The sequence below is a fragment of the Rhinopithecus roxellana genome, chromosome 7 (genome assembly GCF_007565055.1).
Source record: "Rhinopithecus roxellana isolate Shanxi Qingling chromosome 7, ASM756505v1, whole genome shotgun sequence".
Taxonomy (NCBI): Eukaryota; Metazoa; Chordata; class Mammalia; order Primates; family Cercopithecidae; genus Rhinopithecus; species Rhinopithecus roxellana.
Genome location: NC_044555.1, coordinates 81,301,118 through 81,317,539, shown reverse-complemented (window position 1 = coordinate 81,317,539; position 16,422 = coordinate 81,301,118). Strand labels below are relative to the sequence as shown.

At 38.9% G+C, this 16,422-nt stretch overlaps 1 protein-coding gene across 1 annotated transcript in view; it reads left to right on the top strand.

Moving 5' to 3' along the window:
• The window catches only part of ACE2 (angiotensin I converting enzyme 2), a 47,868-nt gene that overhangs the window by 25,871 nt on the left and 5,575 nt on the right, over positions 1 to 16,422 (top strand). Inside the window, exons 9-17 of the mRNA XM_010366065.2 lie at positions 914 to 1,083; positions 3,996 to 4,222; positions 6,506 to 6,650; positions 8,850 to 8,948; positions 9,984 to 10,106; positions 10,512 to 10,684; positions 11,935 to 11,993; positions 14,776 to 14,876; positions 16,285 to 16,401. Coding sequence (XP_010364367.2) covers positions 914 to 1,083; positions 3,996 to 4,222; positions 6,506 to 6,650; positions 8,850 to 8,948; positions 9,984 to 10,106; positions 10,512 to 10,684; positions 11,935 to 11,993; positions 14,776 to 14,876; positions 16,285 to 16,401 — 1,214 coding nt within the window. The remainder of the gene's footprint in view (positions 1 to 913; positions 1,084 to 3,995; positions 4,223 to 6,505; positions 6,651 to 8,849; positions 8,949 to 9,983; positions 10,107 to 10,511; positions 10,685 to 11,934; positions 11,994 to 14,775; positions 14,877 to 16,284; positions 16,402 to 16,422) is intronic.

Below are 16,422 nucleotides of genomic sequence, written 5' to 3'. Positions count from 1 at the left end.
TCCAAACTGTTTTCCATAGTGGTTGTACTAACTTACATTCCTACCAACAGCGTAGGAGGGTTCCCTTTTCTCCACACCCTCACCAGCATTTGTTATTGCCTGTCTTTTGGATATAAACCAAAACATTTTTCATAAACATAATTTGGGTGGCTGCACATTATTCTGTTTTTCAAAGGTATCATTATTTAACCATTCTGATGGTCATTTCAACTTTTTTCTCTATTAAAAATAATTCTCAGTGTAATTGTTGAATCTAATTTCTGATAACTTTTTAGGTAAGTTCCTTAGAGACAGCATTACTGAGACAAAGAAAAAAATTTCAAATGATATCCATGTGTGTTATCAAATTGCCTTTTGGAAAGGTTATGCCAGTGTATATATCCAACAGAAATAATGCTGCTATTTTAAAAATTACATTAGCACTTTTTCCATTTTAAAATTTTATTGTAAATTGACAATTTATTATTGTCAATTTATATATTTATGGGGTACAAGGTGATTTCATGATTTATGAATACAATGAAAAATAGTTAAATAAAGCTAATTAACATATCAGTTACTTAACATACTTTTTGTGCAGTGAGAACATTTGAAATTTACTCTCTTAGCAATTTCAAAATGTACAATGTTCTATTATTAACTATATTTACTATGCTGTGCAATAGATCTCAAAAAAATAAAACCAACTTATTCATCCTGTTTGAGACTTTGTACGCTTTGACCATCATCTCCCCATTGCCCCCACCCCATAGCCTCTGTAACCACCATTCTACTCTCTGCTTCTACCAGTTCCATTGTTTTAGATTCCGCGCATAAGTGAGAACATGTGGTGTTTGTTTTTCTGTGCCTGGCTTATTCAATTTAAGAATGTGGTTGTTTTGATGCTGGAATTAATACTGTTCTCTTTTCCCAGGCCTGGAATGCACAGAGAATATTCAAGGAGGCCGAGAAGTTCTTTGTATCTATTGGTCTTCCTAATATGACTCGAGGATTCTGGGAAAATTCCATGCTAACTGATCCAGGAAATGTTCAGAAAGTAGTCTGCCACCCCACAGCTTGGGACCTGGGGAAGGGCGACTTCAGGTAGTGGGGCTGATACTTACACAACTGATACTAAATGGGAGACAACAGAGGCAGGCTGAAGTTTAACTTGAATTCTTTCTCTGCTTTTCTGAGCACAGAAAAGATAAGTTAACTCTCCTTGAACTAAGGCTGGGAGTCCAGGACAGCACATTTGGGTTTTCCCAGGAAAAGAGGATTGCCAACAGTCTCTGACTTGAACCTTTAGACCATCTGCTTTCTTTGAAATATTATGCATCCATTGACATTGTATGGTAATGGGGATGGTTGCATCCATATCAGGAAAGATTTGGTGCTAAGATTTTTGTAAGATGGACATGTGAATCACACATTGATCTTCCCCTCCATGTTTCACTCTTGTGAGTGAGACAGAATAGGTGAATAAATAAGTTTGGATGGAAGGGAGAAAGTGGTACATGTCGTAAGAGAGACACAGGGCATGCCCTATGGAGAATCAGAAGAAAACTGACCACACTTGCAATAGGAGATAGGATCAGACCGTGCTTTACAAGTGGGATTTGAATTAGGTTTGGAAAGTCAAGAAGGATTCAGATACACAGAGTCAGGAGGAGGACCCAAGCTGTGAGAACAGCAGGATCAAATACAGAGTGGCAGGACCCAACCTGTGTATTTAAGTCAGCAAGTTAGGCTAGAATGAGAAGTAAGTTAAGGAGAGTTTGTGTAACGTGGCAGAATGAGCACAGGCTTCGGAATCCTAGGTGTGTCACTTAATGACTATGCAACCTTGGACAAGGTATTTAACTTTCTTTGGTTTCAGTTTCCTTATTTTATAAAGTAGGATAGTAACTCCCAGGTTGCAGGTTTGTGAGAGCCTTAGGTTGGATTCCCTAGCTTGAAAAGGAGATCGTTTCACAAATGCTTCATTGAGGAGAGCTCTGAGGCAGAGGGGAATGAGGGAAGCAGGCTGGGACAAAGGAGGGTGGTAAGTAAGGATATGGTCTTTACTGGAAACTTGGCCTCAGCCTTATCCCATGAAGCTCTGTGGAGCATAACTTGAGCCACAGACTAGGCCACACCTCAAGACAAGGGGACTAGCCTTTTGTATTAGGCAGTCTTTGACTGTGGACTGCCCCAGAGTGTGGGGGAGCATAACCCCCATTTGGTCAAAGGCAGTGAAGGGAGCAGCTGTTGGCCCTTATCAGCTGTGACTCAGGCAGCTAGGGGATGGTGGATAAAGTCTCAGCAGGCGCCCACCAGCATTGACTAGGGTAGGGAATGGATCTACAATCCTTTTCTGTAAAGGGCCAGATAGTAAATAGTTTAAGCTTTGCAGATCTCTGTTGCAACTACTCAGCTCTGCCCTTGTGACATGAAAGCAGCCATAGACAATACACAAACAAATGGATGTGGCTGTGTGCCAATAAAAATTTATTTATAAAAACAGATGGCTGGCCAGCAGGCCATAGTTTACTGATACCAGTGAGGCTTAAAAATGAGAAGGTATAAGTAAGTTTTCAAGAGCAAAATCTTACGTACAGTAGGCGGTAAATATATAGTAGTTATTTTTATAATTATTTCAGAGGAGAATAGAGAGAAACCAAATTAAAAAAGTAGGTTGGGGTTGTGAAAGGAAAGTAGATTTACTGAGCATAAGATGAATACATAATTGAATATTTCCTTACCTTCCCCCTTTCTCTTGCAATGTGTGGATTACCATGCCCTCCCATTATCCCCTCCAGCTCACTTTTCTCCTATAAATATTGAAGCCCTCAAAATTATTTTTGGAGAAAGGCACAAACCACAGACTGTTTCTATAAATTCTGTGTTCTTTTCTTCTGGGCATGTTCTTAACCTTGGCAAAATAAACTTGTGAATTGATTGAGACCTATCTCAAATAGTTTTTGGTTTACAGGGTCATATTGGTGTATAAAAGGTGGCTGAGTCTATTCTCGAGCAATGAGGAGGCCTCACAGGATATTGGACGGGGTGGTGACATGATCCAAGTGGTATGAAATAAATTTGGGAATCTACTGAAATATGACCCCTACACCCACCTGAATGAAAATGCTCTTGCTAAGTTAAAAAGGACCACCATCTCATTGCCAAATGCAGTTCTTATCCCATTGGGCTATAGCAGCATTAGACAAGATTTACGAGTTGTCTTTCAAATGCTATTTTTTTTTTTTTTTTTTTTTTACCAACTTCCACATTGTCATTCTTTTCCAGATTTCCTTGAACCTCTCTGATTGTACTTTCTCCATCTCCCCTGAATAATCTTCCTCTCCCCACTCCTTAGGTACTTGGACCTTCTATAGGTTTATCTTTGGTCCTCTTTTCTTGCACTCTATCCGTGCTCCATGGCCCATCATATCTACTTCCCAGCTTACATGCTAATGATTCCCAAGTTTCAATTTGCAGCTCCTTCTACTATTTCTCTATCCTGGCAATAGCAAATAGCTTGCAGCGTCCTGAATGCCACGTTTCCACCCCTCTGCCCCTAAGGCTTTCTCATTGAGCACTAGGAACGTCAACCTCTGTGCCTTCTACCGGACAAACTCCTGCACATTGATTAAGGTCCATATTGCTCATTGCATCTTCAGTCATGCCCTTCTTGGTGCTTCTAGAGGACTGTGCCTATGTTCACTCATTTTTATGCTCAAGGCTGTGTGTACTGATCATTTATAGAGTACTTGCCTCAGAGTTCTTATAGCAGAGAACTCTGCTTATCTGTCTTCCTCGTAGTCTATGAGCAAGAGAACAGGATTCAGCCATGCCTATTGCTTTATATTGAGCAACTAGTACTGTTTCTAGGACATAAAAGGTGGGTAGTCAAGATTCACTGGTGAATAAATCTTGGAAAGATGATTCATGCTACCAAAACCCCATACAACTCCACTGTAATTGTTAAATGAAAGTCAGTGAGATTCATTTTCATCTTGTCCATTTTCATGCAGGATCATTATGTGCACAAAGGTGACAATGGATGACTTCCTGACAGCTCATCATGAGATGGGGCATATCCAATATGATATGGCATATGCTGCACAACCTTTTCTGCTAAGAAATGGAGCTAATGAAGGATTCCATGAAGCTGTTGGGGAAATCATGTCACTTTCTGCAGCCACACCTAAGCATTTAAAATCCATTGGTCTTCTGTCACCTGATTTTCAAGAAGACAATGGTATGGACATTTTCTCATGGCTTGTTTTGGAGGTTCTTTAATCTGATACGGGCAAAGGTATCTATTATCTTATGTAGGAAATATTTACTTTTTGCCGCATAAGGTATAAGGTATTTATGGGTAACTGGAAATTACTACTGGTGAAAAATTTTAAGTATATATCAGAACATGTCAACTTTCAGTTTTGTATTATTGAAAAGGGAATAAGAGAGGTAACTGAATGAATGGACTTGGGATCCTGTGAAACATCTAACAGAAGTTGTTTTTTTTTCTTAAAGATGATGAAACAGTGTCACAGAACCGAAATGGCTTGTCCGATTAGTGTCAGCATTCTAACTAGACCCCTCTGGTTGTAGGTAAAAACTTCCCAAAACTTTAGAGTTGGAATAGATTCTAAAAACCATTCTATAGAGGAGTAAACTGAAGACAAGAGAGGGAAAGTAGCCTGAAGTCAAAATGCAATGCAGTGGCCGAACCAAAACAAGAGCCTTAATCTGAAGCCTTTTCCATAATACTATGCAAAGCAAAGTATAGCTTTAAATTTTTGAATTCTTAAAGAACAGGTGGTTTAATATCAACATTGGAAGGGATTGAAACATTTTGTTCATCCTGCTGAAGCGTGAATTTCCCCTGTAACATCCCCTTAAATCTGTGCTATCCTTCAACATTTCTGCCTGAGGCATCCCATTTCCTTTTATATGGCTTGGACTTGATGGAACATGACAAATGTTCAGGAGATCGAATTTCTTCAGTGAGGATGCCATGGCTTTTGCTTCTTCCTCATAAAAGGAGGACAAATAAAGCCTAATACCTTCTTCTCTTCCATGTATTCTCTCCTCTAATTTTAGTTATTTGTGACATAACTAAACATAAAGATCAGCTCCTCTGTCTGGAGCATTTGGTCAATGAGATCAAGGTCATGAGCTCCATCCTTGAGTAGACAATTCACTTTACCTTGATCTCTGGTTCCAGATCCTTGGTGACCCCACAAGGGCCTGGGAGCAGGCCAGCGTAAAGCCTGTCATCATGTTGCAAATAGTTACTGTAAGCATAGTCCTAGTGGCTTACAGACCAGTAGCAGCATCCTCCCATGAAGAGAGTAACAAAGGTAGTTAACAGTAACCACACCTGCTTCCTAATTTTAAAATATCATTAATTCAAGTCAATGAACAGATATTTTATTATTTTAAAATATTCCCTGACAGCAGGTAAAAATGGTTGATGACTGTTTCTTAAGATGGTATTAGATCAGTGATGAAATAATCTGTACAACAAACCCTGTAAGATGAGTTTACTTATGTAACAAACCTGCACACATACTCCTGAACCTAAAATAAAAGTTTTTTTTTTTTTAAAGATGGTATTAGACATGATTAAACCACTGGTTTGGAAAACTCCTGCTTTTTTTCTTGACTCTGCCCCGATTTGTGAATAATGTTAAATAAATTCCTTTATTCCTTCCATTCCTCCCTCCCTCTTTCTCTTTCTTTCTTCTTCCAAACATATTTATCGAGCACATACTGTGTGCAAGACATTTTTCTAGACACTAGAGACACAGTGATGTGAAAAGTAGATAACATCCCCTGCTTACATTTCAATACATTTCCTTTGTACACTAGAGATTGACTCCACTGCCTCTTTATGTCACTAATAAAGGATAAAATGAAATAACATGATTTGTTAAAGCCTTTTAAATTCTTGGTAAGGAAGATATCCTTACATTTAAAGTACATTGTACTTTCCACCATCCAGTGGATAGTGCCCTCCAGGGGGGCTCTTTTGTTTTCTTTCCCCTCTCCGATTTACAGGCTTCTCACTGAATCTGTTTAGCATTTGTTTATTTAACAAAGACTCACAGAAAGCATCACATAGCAGACGTGGGAGTAGGTTATACAGTCTTAAATGAGACATTAACAGTCACTGACTTCATGGAGCTTTCCAGAATAAACAGTGTGACTGGGAAAGTGGATGAAAGAGCTCTAATGAACTCTGATAAGAGGTATTTAAGGGAGGAAACCGAAACTAATGAAGAAAATGAGGATTAGAAGTAACTTTGGGTTTTTATTTACCTGTTCTGTTCCAGGGCTTCAACCTACTCCAAATCCCTTAGCTGAGAAAATAAATATATACATATTATTATGTATACTGTCAATTTTTCTCATGTATCCTTATAGTAAGTATATCTTGAGGAATAATATTTTGAGGTTAGGAAAATTATCTTTAACACAAAACATCCACTGTCATCTTCATCATAATATTTATCCGTTTCCATTCTACTTTCAGAAACAGAAATAAACTTCCTGCTCAAACAAGCACTCACGATTGTTGGGACTCTGCCATTTACTTACATGTTAGAGAAGTGGAGGTGGATGGTCTTTAAAGGTGAAATTCCCAAAGACCAGTGGATGAAAAAGTGGTGGGAGATGAAGTAAGTCGATGAATATGTAATCAGTAAAATGTTTTCTAATGAGTTTGCTATGTATTTAAAAGCATTTGACTGGCGTGTACACACACACACACACACACACACACACACACACACACACACACAGAGGCACACATTAACTAACTCCTTTTGGTATTTTTAGTTTGTTATATTTTACATTTTAGTCTCCATTTGGATGCCATCTCCTCAGATAAAATTTCCTTGGGTCAGGTGACACTACTTCATACTCTATATTCAAGTATTGGCTTACTCATTAAACTATGATATTATGTTGAAAGTGATCAATTTATCCATTTTACATATTCTTTTATCCAGCCTTTTAAACAAAATGGTGACCCCACATTTTAGGCAAAGCACTGGGGATACAATGCTAATAATTTCAGGTATGGTCCTCAACCCAATAAAACGTTTAGTTTATGGCAGGGTGTGGAAAATTAAACCACTGCAATGTGTAGTGTTGTGATGGAAGGGTACAGGGTCCGTTAATGTCCAGGGGAGATCCAAAGCCCAACTGGGGGTGTCAGATGAGGAGAGGCACTTAAGCCCTGAGAAAGATGTGGGAAACACAGAGAATTCCAAGCTAGAGAGAACCTGACACATTTGGGCAACAGTGACCATTTCCATAGTTGTAGCACTACATTACTCATTGCTGTGTCACAAGTGCCTCACACTGTGCCTGTCACATGCAAGTATGAAATAAATAGGTTTTTGGATGAAAGAATTTTAAGAGAAAAAGAAAAGGAAAAAAAGAAAGGAGAGAGGGAAGGAGAGAATGGAAGAAAGAAAGAAAGAAATCTATCTTCTTTTTACCATCTTAGACCCTCATCAATTATTTCTTTCTTTGTTTTTCTTATATTTTCTTTTTGAAATGAAGATCTCATGTGTAACAAGCAGTTCCACATGCACAGGTTTAAAACAGTACACTTCTTCTGTCAAGATTCTCTCTGTTAACATACATCTTACTTGGGAGGAAATATGCAGCACCTATAAGAACTGTTTCTAGTATTTAAATATTACTGAAGTTATGTCTACAGTGATCCTGCAGTTTTAAAGGAAAAATGTATTCCATTTAATCAAGGTCAAATACATGATTTTGCTACCTTTTTTTCTGGCTAGATTAATCTTTTGATCCCTCTTAGCTTATTTTAAAGGCACATGGAATCAGATCCTTAGAGTGATTCATTAATGCATCAATTGTTCCTTTGTTCAATAAATATAAATGAATTCTTTCCGTAGTGACAGGCACCATGTTTGACACTGAAATTAGAGAGAAGACCAAGACACAGCCCCACCCTCTAGGTACTTAAGTCTCTAAGGCAAGAAGTTACTATAGGTGAATAACAACAAAACAGGAGATAAATGGCAAAGGAGGCACAACTAGAGAAGGCTAAAGGAGATTGGGGGTTAATTCTGCCAGAAGGTGGATGGGATCAGGGCCAGGCTTCACAGAGGAGGGAACACTTGAGCTGGGTAGGCGTGGAGAGTAAGAAAGATTTCAATTTTATTAAATTCTCTCTGCCAGGAGCACATGAAGTGTGGTGCCTGAGAGGAATTATTAGGGCTTTCACTGTACACTTTTGGCCATGCAATGCACTTTATGAATTTTATTAAATTAGTCTTTTGAAGACATAGCTAGTTTCCAAGGGTATATTCTGGCTGAATTAAAACTAAGAGATAACCATGTAATGAGCTTTACTGTCTGATTTTAAAAAAGTTTTATTTATTTTTTATTTTTGTAGGTGATTTTTTTTACCTTGTTTCTATTTCACCTGACAACCATTTCTAATATAAATACCATTGATTGACTGGACACGGTGGCGCTTGTAATTCCAGCATTTTGGGAGGCTGAGGCGGGTGGATCACTTGAGGCCAGGAGTTCGAGACCAGCCTGGCCAACATGGTGAAACCATGTCTCTATTAAAAATACACAAATTAGTTAGATGTGGTAGTGCACACCTATAATCTCAGCTACTTGGGAGGCTGAGATGGGAGAATCGCTTGAACACGAGAGGCGGAGGTTGCAGTGAGCCAAGATCGTGCCACTGTACTACAGCCTGGGTGACAGAGTGAGACTCTGTCTCAAAAAAAAAAAAAAATGATTGATGAAACTGCACTAGTTATGCCCACCTGCTTGTGATGGGTGATCCACAGCTAATGTATTGTTTTCTTTTCTCCCCAAAGGCGAGAGATAGTTGGGGTGGTGGAACCTGTGCCCCATGATGAAACATACTGTGACCCCGCATCTCTGTTCCATGTTTCTAATGATTACTCATTCATTCGGTAAATTACAGTTTTCTCATTTCTGTTTAACTTCTAGGGTTTGTGGATAGCTGTACTAATAATGACAAAAAGTAGGGATAAATGAAGTGATAATTATAATTTTTCTACCCATAACTACCAAGCTCAATACAGATGCTCCTTGCTTTCCAATGGGGTTACGTCCCAATACACTCATCATAAGTTGAAAATACCTTAAGAATGCACTGAATACACCTAACCTATGGAACACCAAAGCATAGCCTAGTCTACCTTAAATGTGCTCAGAACACTCACATTAGCCTACTGTTGGGCAAAATCATCTAACACAAACCTTATTTTATAATAAAGTGTTCAATATCTCATGTAATTGTTTAATACTGCGCTGAAAGTGAAAACCTTTGGGTACTTACCATTAGCATACACAACTGAAAGCACTATTGTAAAGTCGAAAAATCAAAAGTCCAACCATTGTAAGTTGGGGACTGTCTGTATAGATGATCAATTTCAATTCAATTTAAATTAACACAATTTATTGGGTTCAATTAAATTTGTGTGAGATCTTGTCCCTGTCATCAAGCAATCAATAGTATCATTGGGAGAAATAAAAAGTAGTTTTGTTTGTCTTCTTGTTACTGGCAGTTTACTGTGCATTGTAACAGAAAGAGAATTTTTAACTTGAAGTCCAAAAACATATGTTCTTCACCTAGTAACCCCAGTCCTTGAATTTGCTGGAGCTCAGTTTATTTGTAAAATGAAAATAATATTATTGACCTGTTATGAGGATGGATTTGCATCATTTATATGAAAGGGTTATTAATCTGTAAAACACAAAACAAATGTTAGCTAACATTTACCAGAGTAATATTGCCATGTTTATCAACGGATACATAAAATGCAAATAGGTTATGATGAGTGAAGAGTTCATGTCTGGAGAAAGAGATTTGATCAGTATCTCTTTGGTTACTTGGGCCCCAGATTTAAATATATGCTCCAATCTATAACTCTAAGACAGTAAGTAAACATGGTACTGCTTTTTTGTTTTTGTCTCTTGTGCAGATATTACACAAGGACCCTTTACCAATTCCAGTTTCATGAAGCACTTTGTCAAGCAGCTAAACACGAAGGCCCTCTGCACAAATGTGACATCTCAAACTCTACAGAAGCTGGACAGAAACTGCTGTAAGAAATACCTCAAAATGTTGAACCTCTCCTAGTATTCAGTATTACTCATTTCCATGCCTAGGTTTGAATTTGATTTCTTTGTTCTAAAAAGAAAATTTCATGGCCTCAAAATGTCCTCATTTACAAACCAAACATTTAATTTGTGGTCACACAGGAACCTAGACCATACAACAATTGGATGGGCCACCTCTTTTCTCCCTATTATAACTACAGCCCTCTCTTTGTGGTAATTGGAAGGAAAGAGCGGTTGAGGGAGGAATATATCCATTAATATGCATTATTTTCTTATCTGCCAGAAGCAAATTTAGTCAAGTCAAAGAGAAGAAACCATAGATCATAGATGTAAATATATGTATAGCTGGAACCCCTCAAAAGGCCCTGAACCCCCTCTTTTTTGTGTAGCAATATGCTGAAGCTTGGAAAATCAGAACCCTGGACCCTAGCATTGGAAAATGTTGTAGGAGCAAAGAACATGAATGTAAGACCACTGCTCAACTACTTTGAGCCCTTGTTTACCTGGCTGAAAGACCAGAACAAGAATTCTTTTGTGGGATGGAGTACCGACTGGAGTCCATGTGAGTACACCCAGTTGACAAGTTTCACACCCATTCCTTGTCTACTTCTTCTAGTCTCCTTTGGCCCCAGTCTCATGAGGACTTGTGACACAGCTGAGAATGTTTTCTTTCTCTATAGTACCTGCTTCTTTCTCTGCTATGACGACAGCTGCCGTTTTATGGCAGAAAAATCACAACTGTCGAGCACCTATGTATGAGACATAGTGAAAGTAACTGTACAAACACATACAGATGCATACACATACAAGAGTGTGTACTCTTTCAAGTCTGTTTTATTAACCTCATCTTTAAAATACATATTATAACTTTCTCCAACCAATTGTACTTGAATCCTGCTTTCCAAAGACAAATACTTTTTTTAAAAAACAATTTTAATGCTATTATCTCTTCTTTCTGGCAGTCACTTTCATATTTCTAAATAATTTTCTTACATTGCTATTTTGTCATTGCTCAGTTTTAAACCTTCACTTTGGTCTATTCTTCCACTTCCATTTCTTGCTCTTCCAATAAGCCCTTATAATGATTTTTAGTAAAACAGTTATCAGTGTTTACATCACTATGCCCGAAGAGCCAAGTAATATACTATTTTGTGTCCTTTCTTATGTGGCTTGTTGTCTAAAAGTTTCTACCTGCCTAAATTTTTTGGCCTACCTAATTTGCTATCTACATTGTATTTGTTTTTCTCCCAAATATTTCAACGTATCTATTCTTTTCAGTCCCATTTTTTTCCCCTAGAGACTTCCCTCTTGGAGTCTTACATCCTCCTGTCCCAACATTTGTTGTTCTCCTGGGTTGAATCCACTGCTTCCTAGATTCCATGTCTTCTTTCTTGGATTACCTCTTGTTTTTCTGGAGCACAACCTCCAACTGAGTGTCTAAGCAAGGGCACAAGGGGTAGGAGGATCAACTGTTCTCCAAAGTGGTTTTAGCCACACCCTGACTTCCATCCCTCTTCTTTTCAGCCCAGTATTATTTTCCCACCCTCACCTGTGCTTGAATTCCAAACCTCTTTTGGATTTTTTGGCTCTTTGTGGGTCTGTGCTCCCTCTATGTACAAATTAGGTCACGGCTTCCTGTCCCTGAGAAAGCAATTACCCCCTCTCATCATTTCTCATTTTCCAAAAGTCTGTCGATACCTTTAAAAGATCCCTTTACTATCACTTTAGTGGGATCTTGGGAGGAAAAGGAAATAAGCACATGTGGGCAGTCTGTCATCTGTAACCAGCGGTCTGCGATTTCTCTTTAATCAGATGCTGACCAAAGCATCAAAGTGAGGATAAGCCTAAAATCAGCTCTTGGAGATAAAGCAGTGAGTATTCTGGACCGTGAATTCATTATTTTTGAGTGCACAGTCTTCACATTAAATAGGACACAATAAACCCTTTTCAGTGTGATCTGAAAGAGGAGAGGCCGTGTGGTTCTTTTCAAAACTATAAGTTCCAGATTCTGGCCTTTGGCTTTGGGTTTTTAAAGTAACACATTCCTTATTGGATAAGCTATTCCTACTTTTTATTGCCTTGAAGGTGTTGTGAACTTCAATGAGAAAACATCTGTATCAATCCTTAAATATCAAACACCAATCCTTTCAATTGACTCTTGTCACCATTACTTTTATTCTAGAAAGATAACATGGTTATATTTTGAAAGATAGTTTTTAGAAGCAGTACAGTTAGGTGTTTTTTAGTTTGTTTTGTTTTAGTAAATCATCTGTATCCTGGCTTCACTCAGGGTGTGGCCCATGGACCAGCAGCATTTGAATCACCTGGAAGCTTGTTAAAAATGCATAATTTCGGCTGGGCGCGGTGGCTCAAGCCTGTAATCCCAGCACTTTGGGAGGCCGAGACGGGCGGATCACGAGGTCAGGAGATCGAGACCATCCTGGCTAACACGGTGAAACCCCATCTCTACTAAAAATGCAAAAAAAAAAAACACTAGCCGGGCGAGGTGGCGGGCGCCTGTAGTCCCAGCTACTCGGGAGGCTGAGGCAGGAGAATGGCGTGAACCTGGGAGGCGGAGCTTGCAGTGAGCAGAGATCCAGCCACTGCACTCCAGCCCGGGCGACAGAGCAAGACTCCGTCTCAAAAAAAAAAAAAAAAAAAAAAAAGCATAATTTCAAGCCTAGCCCTGGATCACTTAATCAGAATCTGCATTTTAGCAAGCCTCCAGGTGATTTGTACATACAATCAAGACTGGGAAGCTCTAATTTAGCACACTGCTTCTCAAACTTGGCTGCACAGTGGAATCACATGGGAAGTTTAAAAAATATTAATGCCTGGGTTATATACCTCCAGAGATTCTGATTTAATTGTTCTGGGGCATGGACTCAAGAGTTGGGCATCAAGAGTGTTTAAAGCTCCCCAGGTGATTCTAGTCGCAGCAAAGTTTGAGAACCACTTATTTAGAGAAATGCATTTTGGGGGTAACAAAATATTTTACAGGAAATTATGTTATTTACCCCTTTATGTGAATTATTTACTTAGCTATTGCTCTCTCCTTAACACCTGTCTCAGGTGATCCAGTCTGAGGAAGTAGTAGCTTTGATTGGGAAAGAGGAGAGGAAAGAGTAGTCTCGGGTACATGGGGCTCAAAAGCCTGAGAGTGGGCATGACACCCTGAAGGTTTTGCAGGGTTAGAAGTCAATCTGGGGCTATTGAATAAAATGGTCCAAGATGCTACAGCAAATTGTTGTCTGCATTGGATAGATGCAAAGATTGTGTTTCTACCCCCTTACCTTTCCTGCAAAGTTACACATTGTCCAAGATTCAACAACACTTTTAGTATAATTTTCATAGATAACACATCAAACCATAAATAACTCAGGAGTAAAAAGATGAACATTCAAGAAAGAAAAAATGAAAATGGAAGTGCATTTCTTTCCAATCATTAAGTGTTCAAGTTCCTATTTCTTAATAATCATTGGGTGATTGTGGGACTATTTCTCTGTCATATTTTTATTAGCTCTTCCTTGGCTTAATAAATTTTAATTAGTCTCGGCAGATCAGGACATTTTTCAATTATCTTTTTTTCTTGACATTTATACTCATCCTCTTTCCATGCAGTGAGGGTTAGTAAATAGTGTTCAGTGGGTTTGATGCTGTAATGTTCTGAAGCCAATTCACCAAGCAACAATCTGTTTTGATGAAACAAGATCATATATTTAGTGCATATACACATCAGGGTCAGAATATCTGCTCAGTTCAAGCTATTTCATGGTGAATTCCAATCGGATCTATGGCATTATTTTGAGAACTCAGCCTTTAAAATATTTTATATTTATAGAAATAGTAGCCAGACTGTTATTAGTAACAATATTAATAATGCTACTATTAAAGGAACTCCTCCAAACCTGGGTGAAACCAAGCTGAAGTGAATGTAACAATTCTTTTGTGAAATATAATCTTTTTAAAGGGAAAGGAGAAACATACAACTAGTGCCATTCATTGATTCCTACTGCCAGCTACTGGAGGAAAGAGTGAATGCTTTCTTTTAAGTCTTTAAAAGCTATGCAAACATAAGCTATTTGTTTAGCACTGGAAAACAAGAACAAACAGAGTAGTTTGCTGTTTACAAAGTGTTATTTTTTATTTGAACTTCAAGTTTTTCTTTTACACTTATAGATAAGTACATTTCTGAGAACTTACTGTAAAAATAGTAAAAACTGATTTTATCCACAACGTACAGACATTTTGCTACAAAACCCACAACTTTTGTTTGACTCCCGTGGGTAAACCTACACTGAAAGTGTTAGTTTCAGTTTACATCAAACTAAAGAAAAAGGACCCGTGAACCCAATGGTTCCTAAAGCGTGGTCGCCTGACCAGCAGCATTACCACCACCTGGGAGTTTGTTAGAGCTGTAAATTACTGGGTTTTATCTCAGGCTTCCTGAATCAGATGCTCTAGGGTTGGACCCAGCACTCGGTGGTTTAACTAACCCTTCAGGTGATATGGATGCACACTTAAATGCTGACGGTCACTGACGTAATAAATAGCAGGAATCTCTGGAATATTAAGAATAATTCTTGAGGAGTATCAGATTATAAATGTGTCTTATGAGTCCAGCTGAGCAGTGTCTTTCTTCTGAATTTGCAGTATGAATGGAACGACAATGAAATGTACCTGTTCCGATCATCTGTTGCATATGCCATGAGGAAGTACTTTTTAGAAATCAAACATCAGACGATTCTTTTTGGGTGAGTTGATTTGCTGGGTTCTCAAGTTACTCTAACTAGGATTTCTCTTGAGTCTGAGGAGATACTCTGCCTAAACTTTTCTTCAAGTGAAATTGATAAAAATCTCCTAGTAACTTATACTTACTTGGTGTCGTGGAATTTGGGCGACTCCACAGAGGGCTGATTGTGCCTTATTTGACTTGTAGATTGCAAGAGTATCGTTCTTACTAAACAGCTGTCACTCTCTTCTTAGAATGCTGTCACACACCCTCAGCACTGAAAGAAAAAAAGGCAGAACTTCCTGCCTTCATTGACCTATATTCTAGTATGCATGTTGTGTGTGTGTCTATGTGTGTAATATGTAAGTGAAATATAGTAGAATTACAAGGTACTAAGTGCTAGGGAGAAAAATATAAGAGAAACGGGTCTGGGGAGGGTTGGTGTGTGTGTGTGTGTGTCTGTGTGTGTGTTGGGCAGGGGGTATGTCAATTTTAACCAAAATGGTCAGAAAAGACGTCACTATTATTTGAACAAGTATATGAAGCAGGAGAGAGAGAGTGAAAGAGAGAGCGAGAGAGCGTGAGAGAAATGCAGACAATGGGCAAAGTGTCTCAGCTGGGGGAAACAGCAGGTGCAGACACTGAGGAAGGAATAGCCTCGGCCTGTTAAAGGAACAGCAAGGAGGCCATTGTGGCTGGAGCAGATTAGCAGACAAGTGGAGACGTGGCCAGGATGATGTTAGGGCATAGAGGAAGAAGGGAGAGACAAAAGGTCATGTGGGCCTTGAGGGCCATTCTAAGGACTTTGGCTTTTATTCTGAGTTAGATGGGTAGTCACTCAAGGGCTGTGAGCCACATGATCTACCTTATTTTGTGCTAGGATCACTTGACAGCTATAAGAGCACAGTCTTGTCACATCATATGGTAGACCCCACTCATTACCTTCACCCATGGGTGCAACACGATGTTTTCTGCTGGATAGGACCAGGCTGTGTGTGTAAATCTCTGTGTGTGGTACTGAGCCATCTCTGCCCACCACATTGTTTGCCACAATCCTGGGCCACCAATTATTCCTTGTTGATTCTCCTGCTGTTTTCAGTTTGAAAATTTTCTATCATTGAAAAAGATGTGGGTTTTATATGAAGGCAAATAAATAGTGTCAAGACTTGATATCACATTTTTATGTAGTTGATTTCATGTGCTTTGGGCAGCATTAACTTTTTTTTGACAATTACATCCTCCCATTGTTGGCCCTCCCCCATGTCTCTCTACCCTGTGATCCTTTCTCTAATCTCCTTTTCACCCTCCCCCATGCCTCTCTACCCTGTGATCCTCTCTCTAATCTCCTTTTCACCAGCAGGGGAAGTCTTCATTCTCTTTATTGTGTCCTCTGTGCCACAAGTGAAGATGTTTGTTTTGTTTGTCTACAGGGAGGAGGATGTGCGAGTTGCTGATTTTAAACCAAGAATCTCCTTTAATTTCTATGTCACTGCACCTAAAAATGTGTCTGACATCATTCCTAGAACTGAAGTTGAAGAGGCCATCAGGTGACATTTTACTTTCATCTA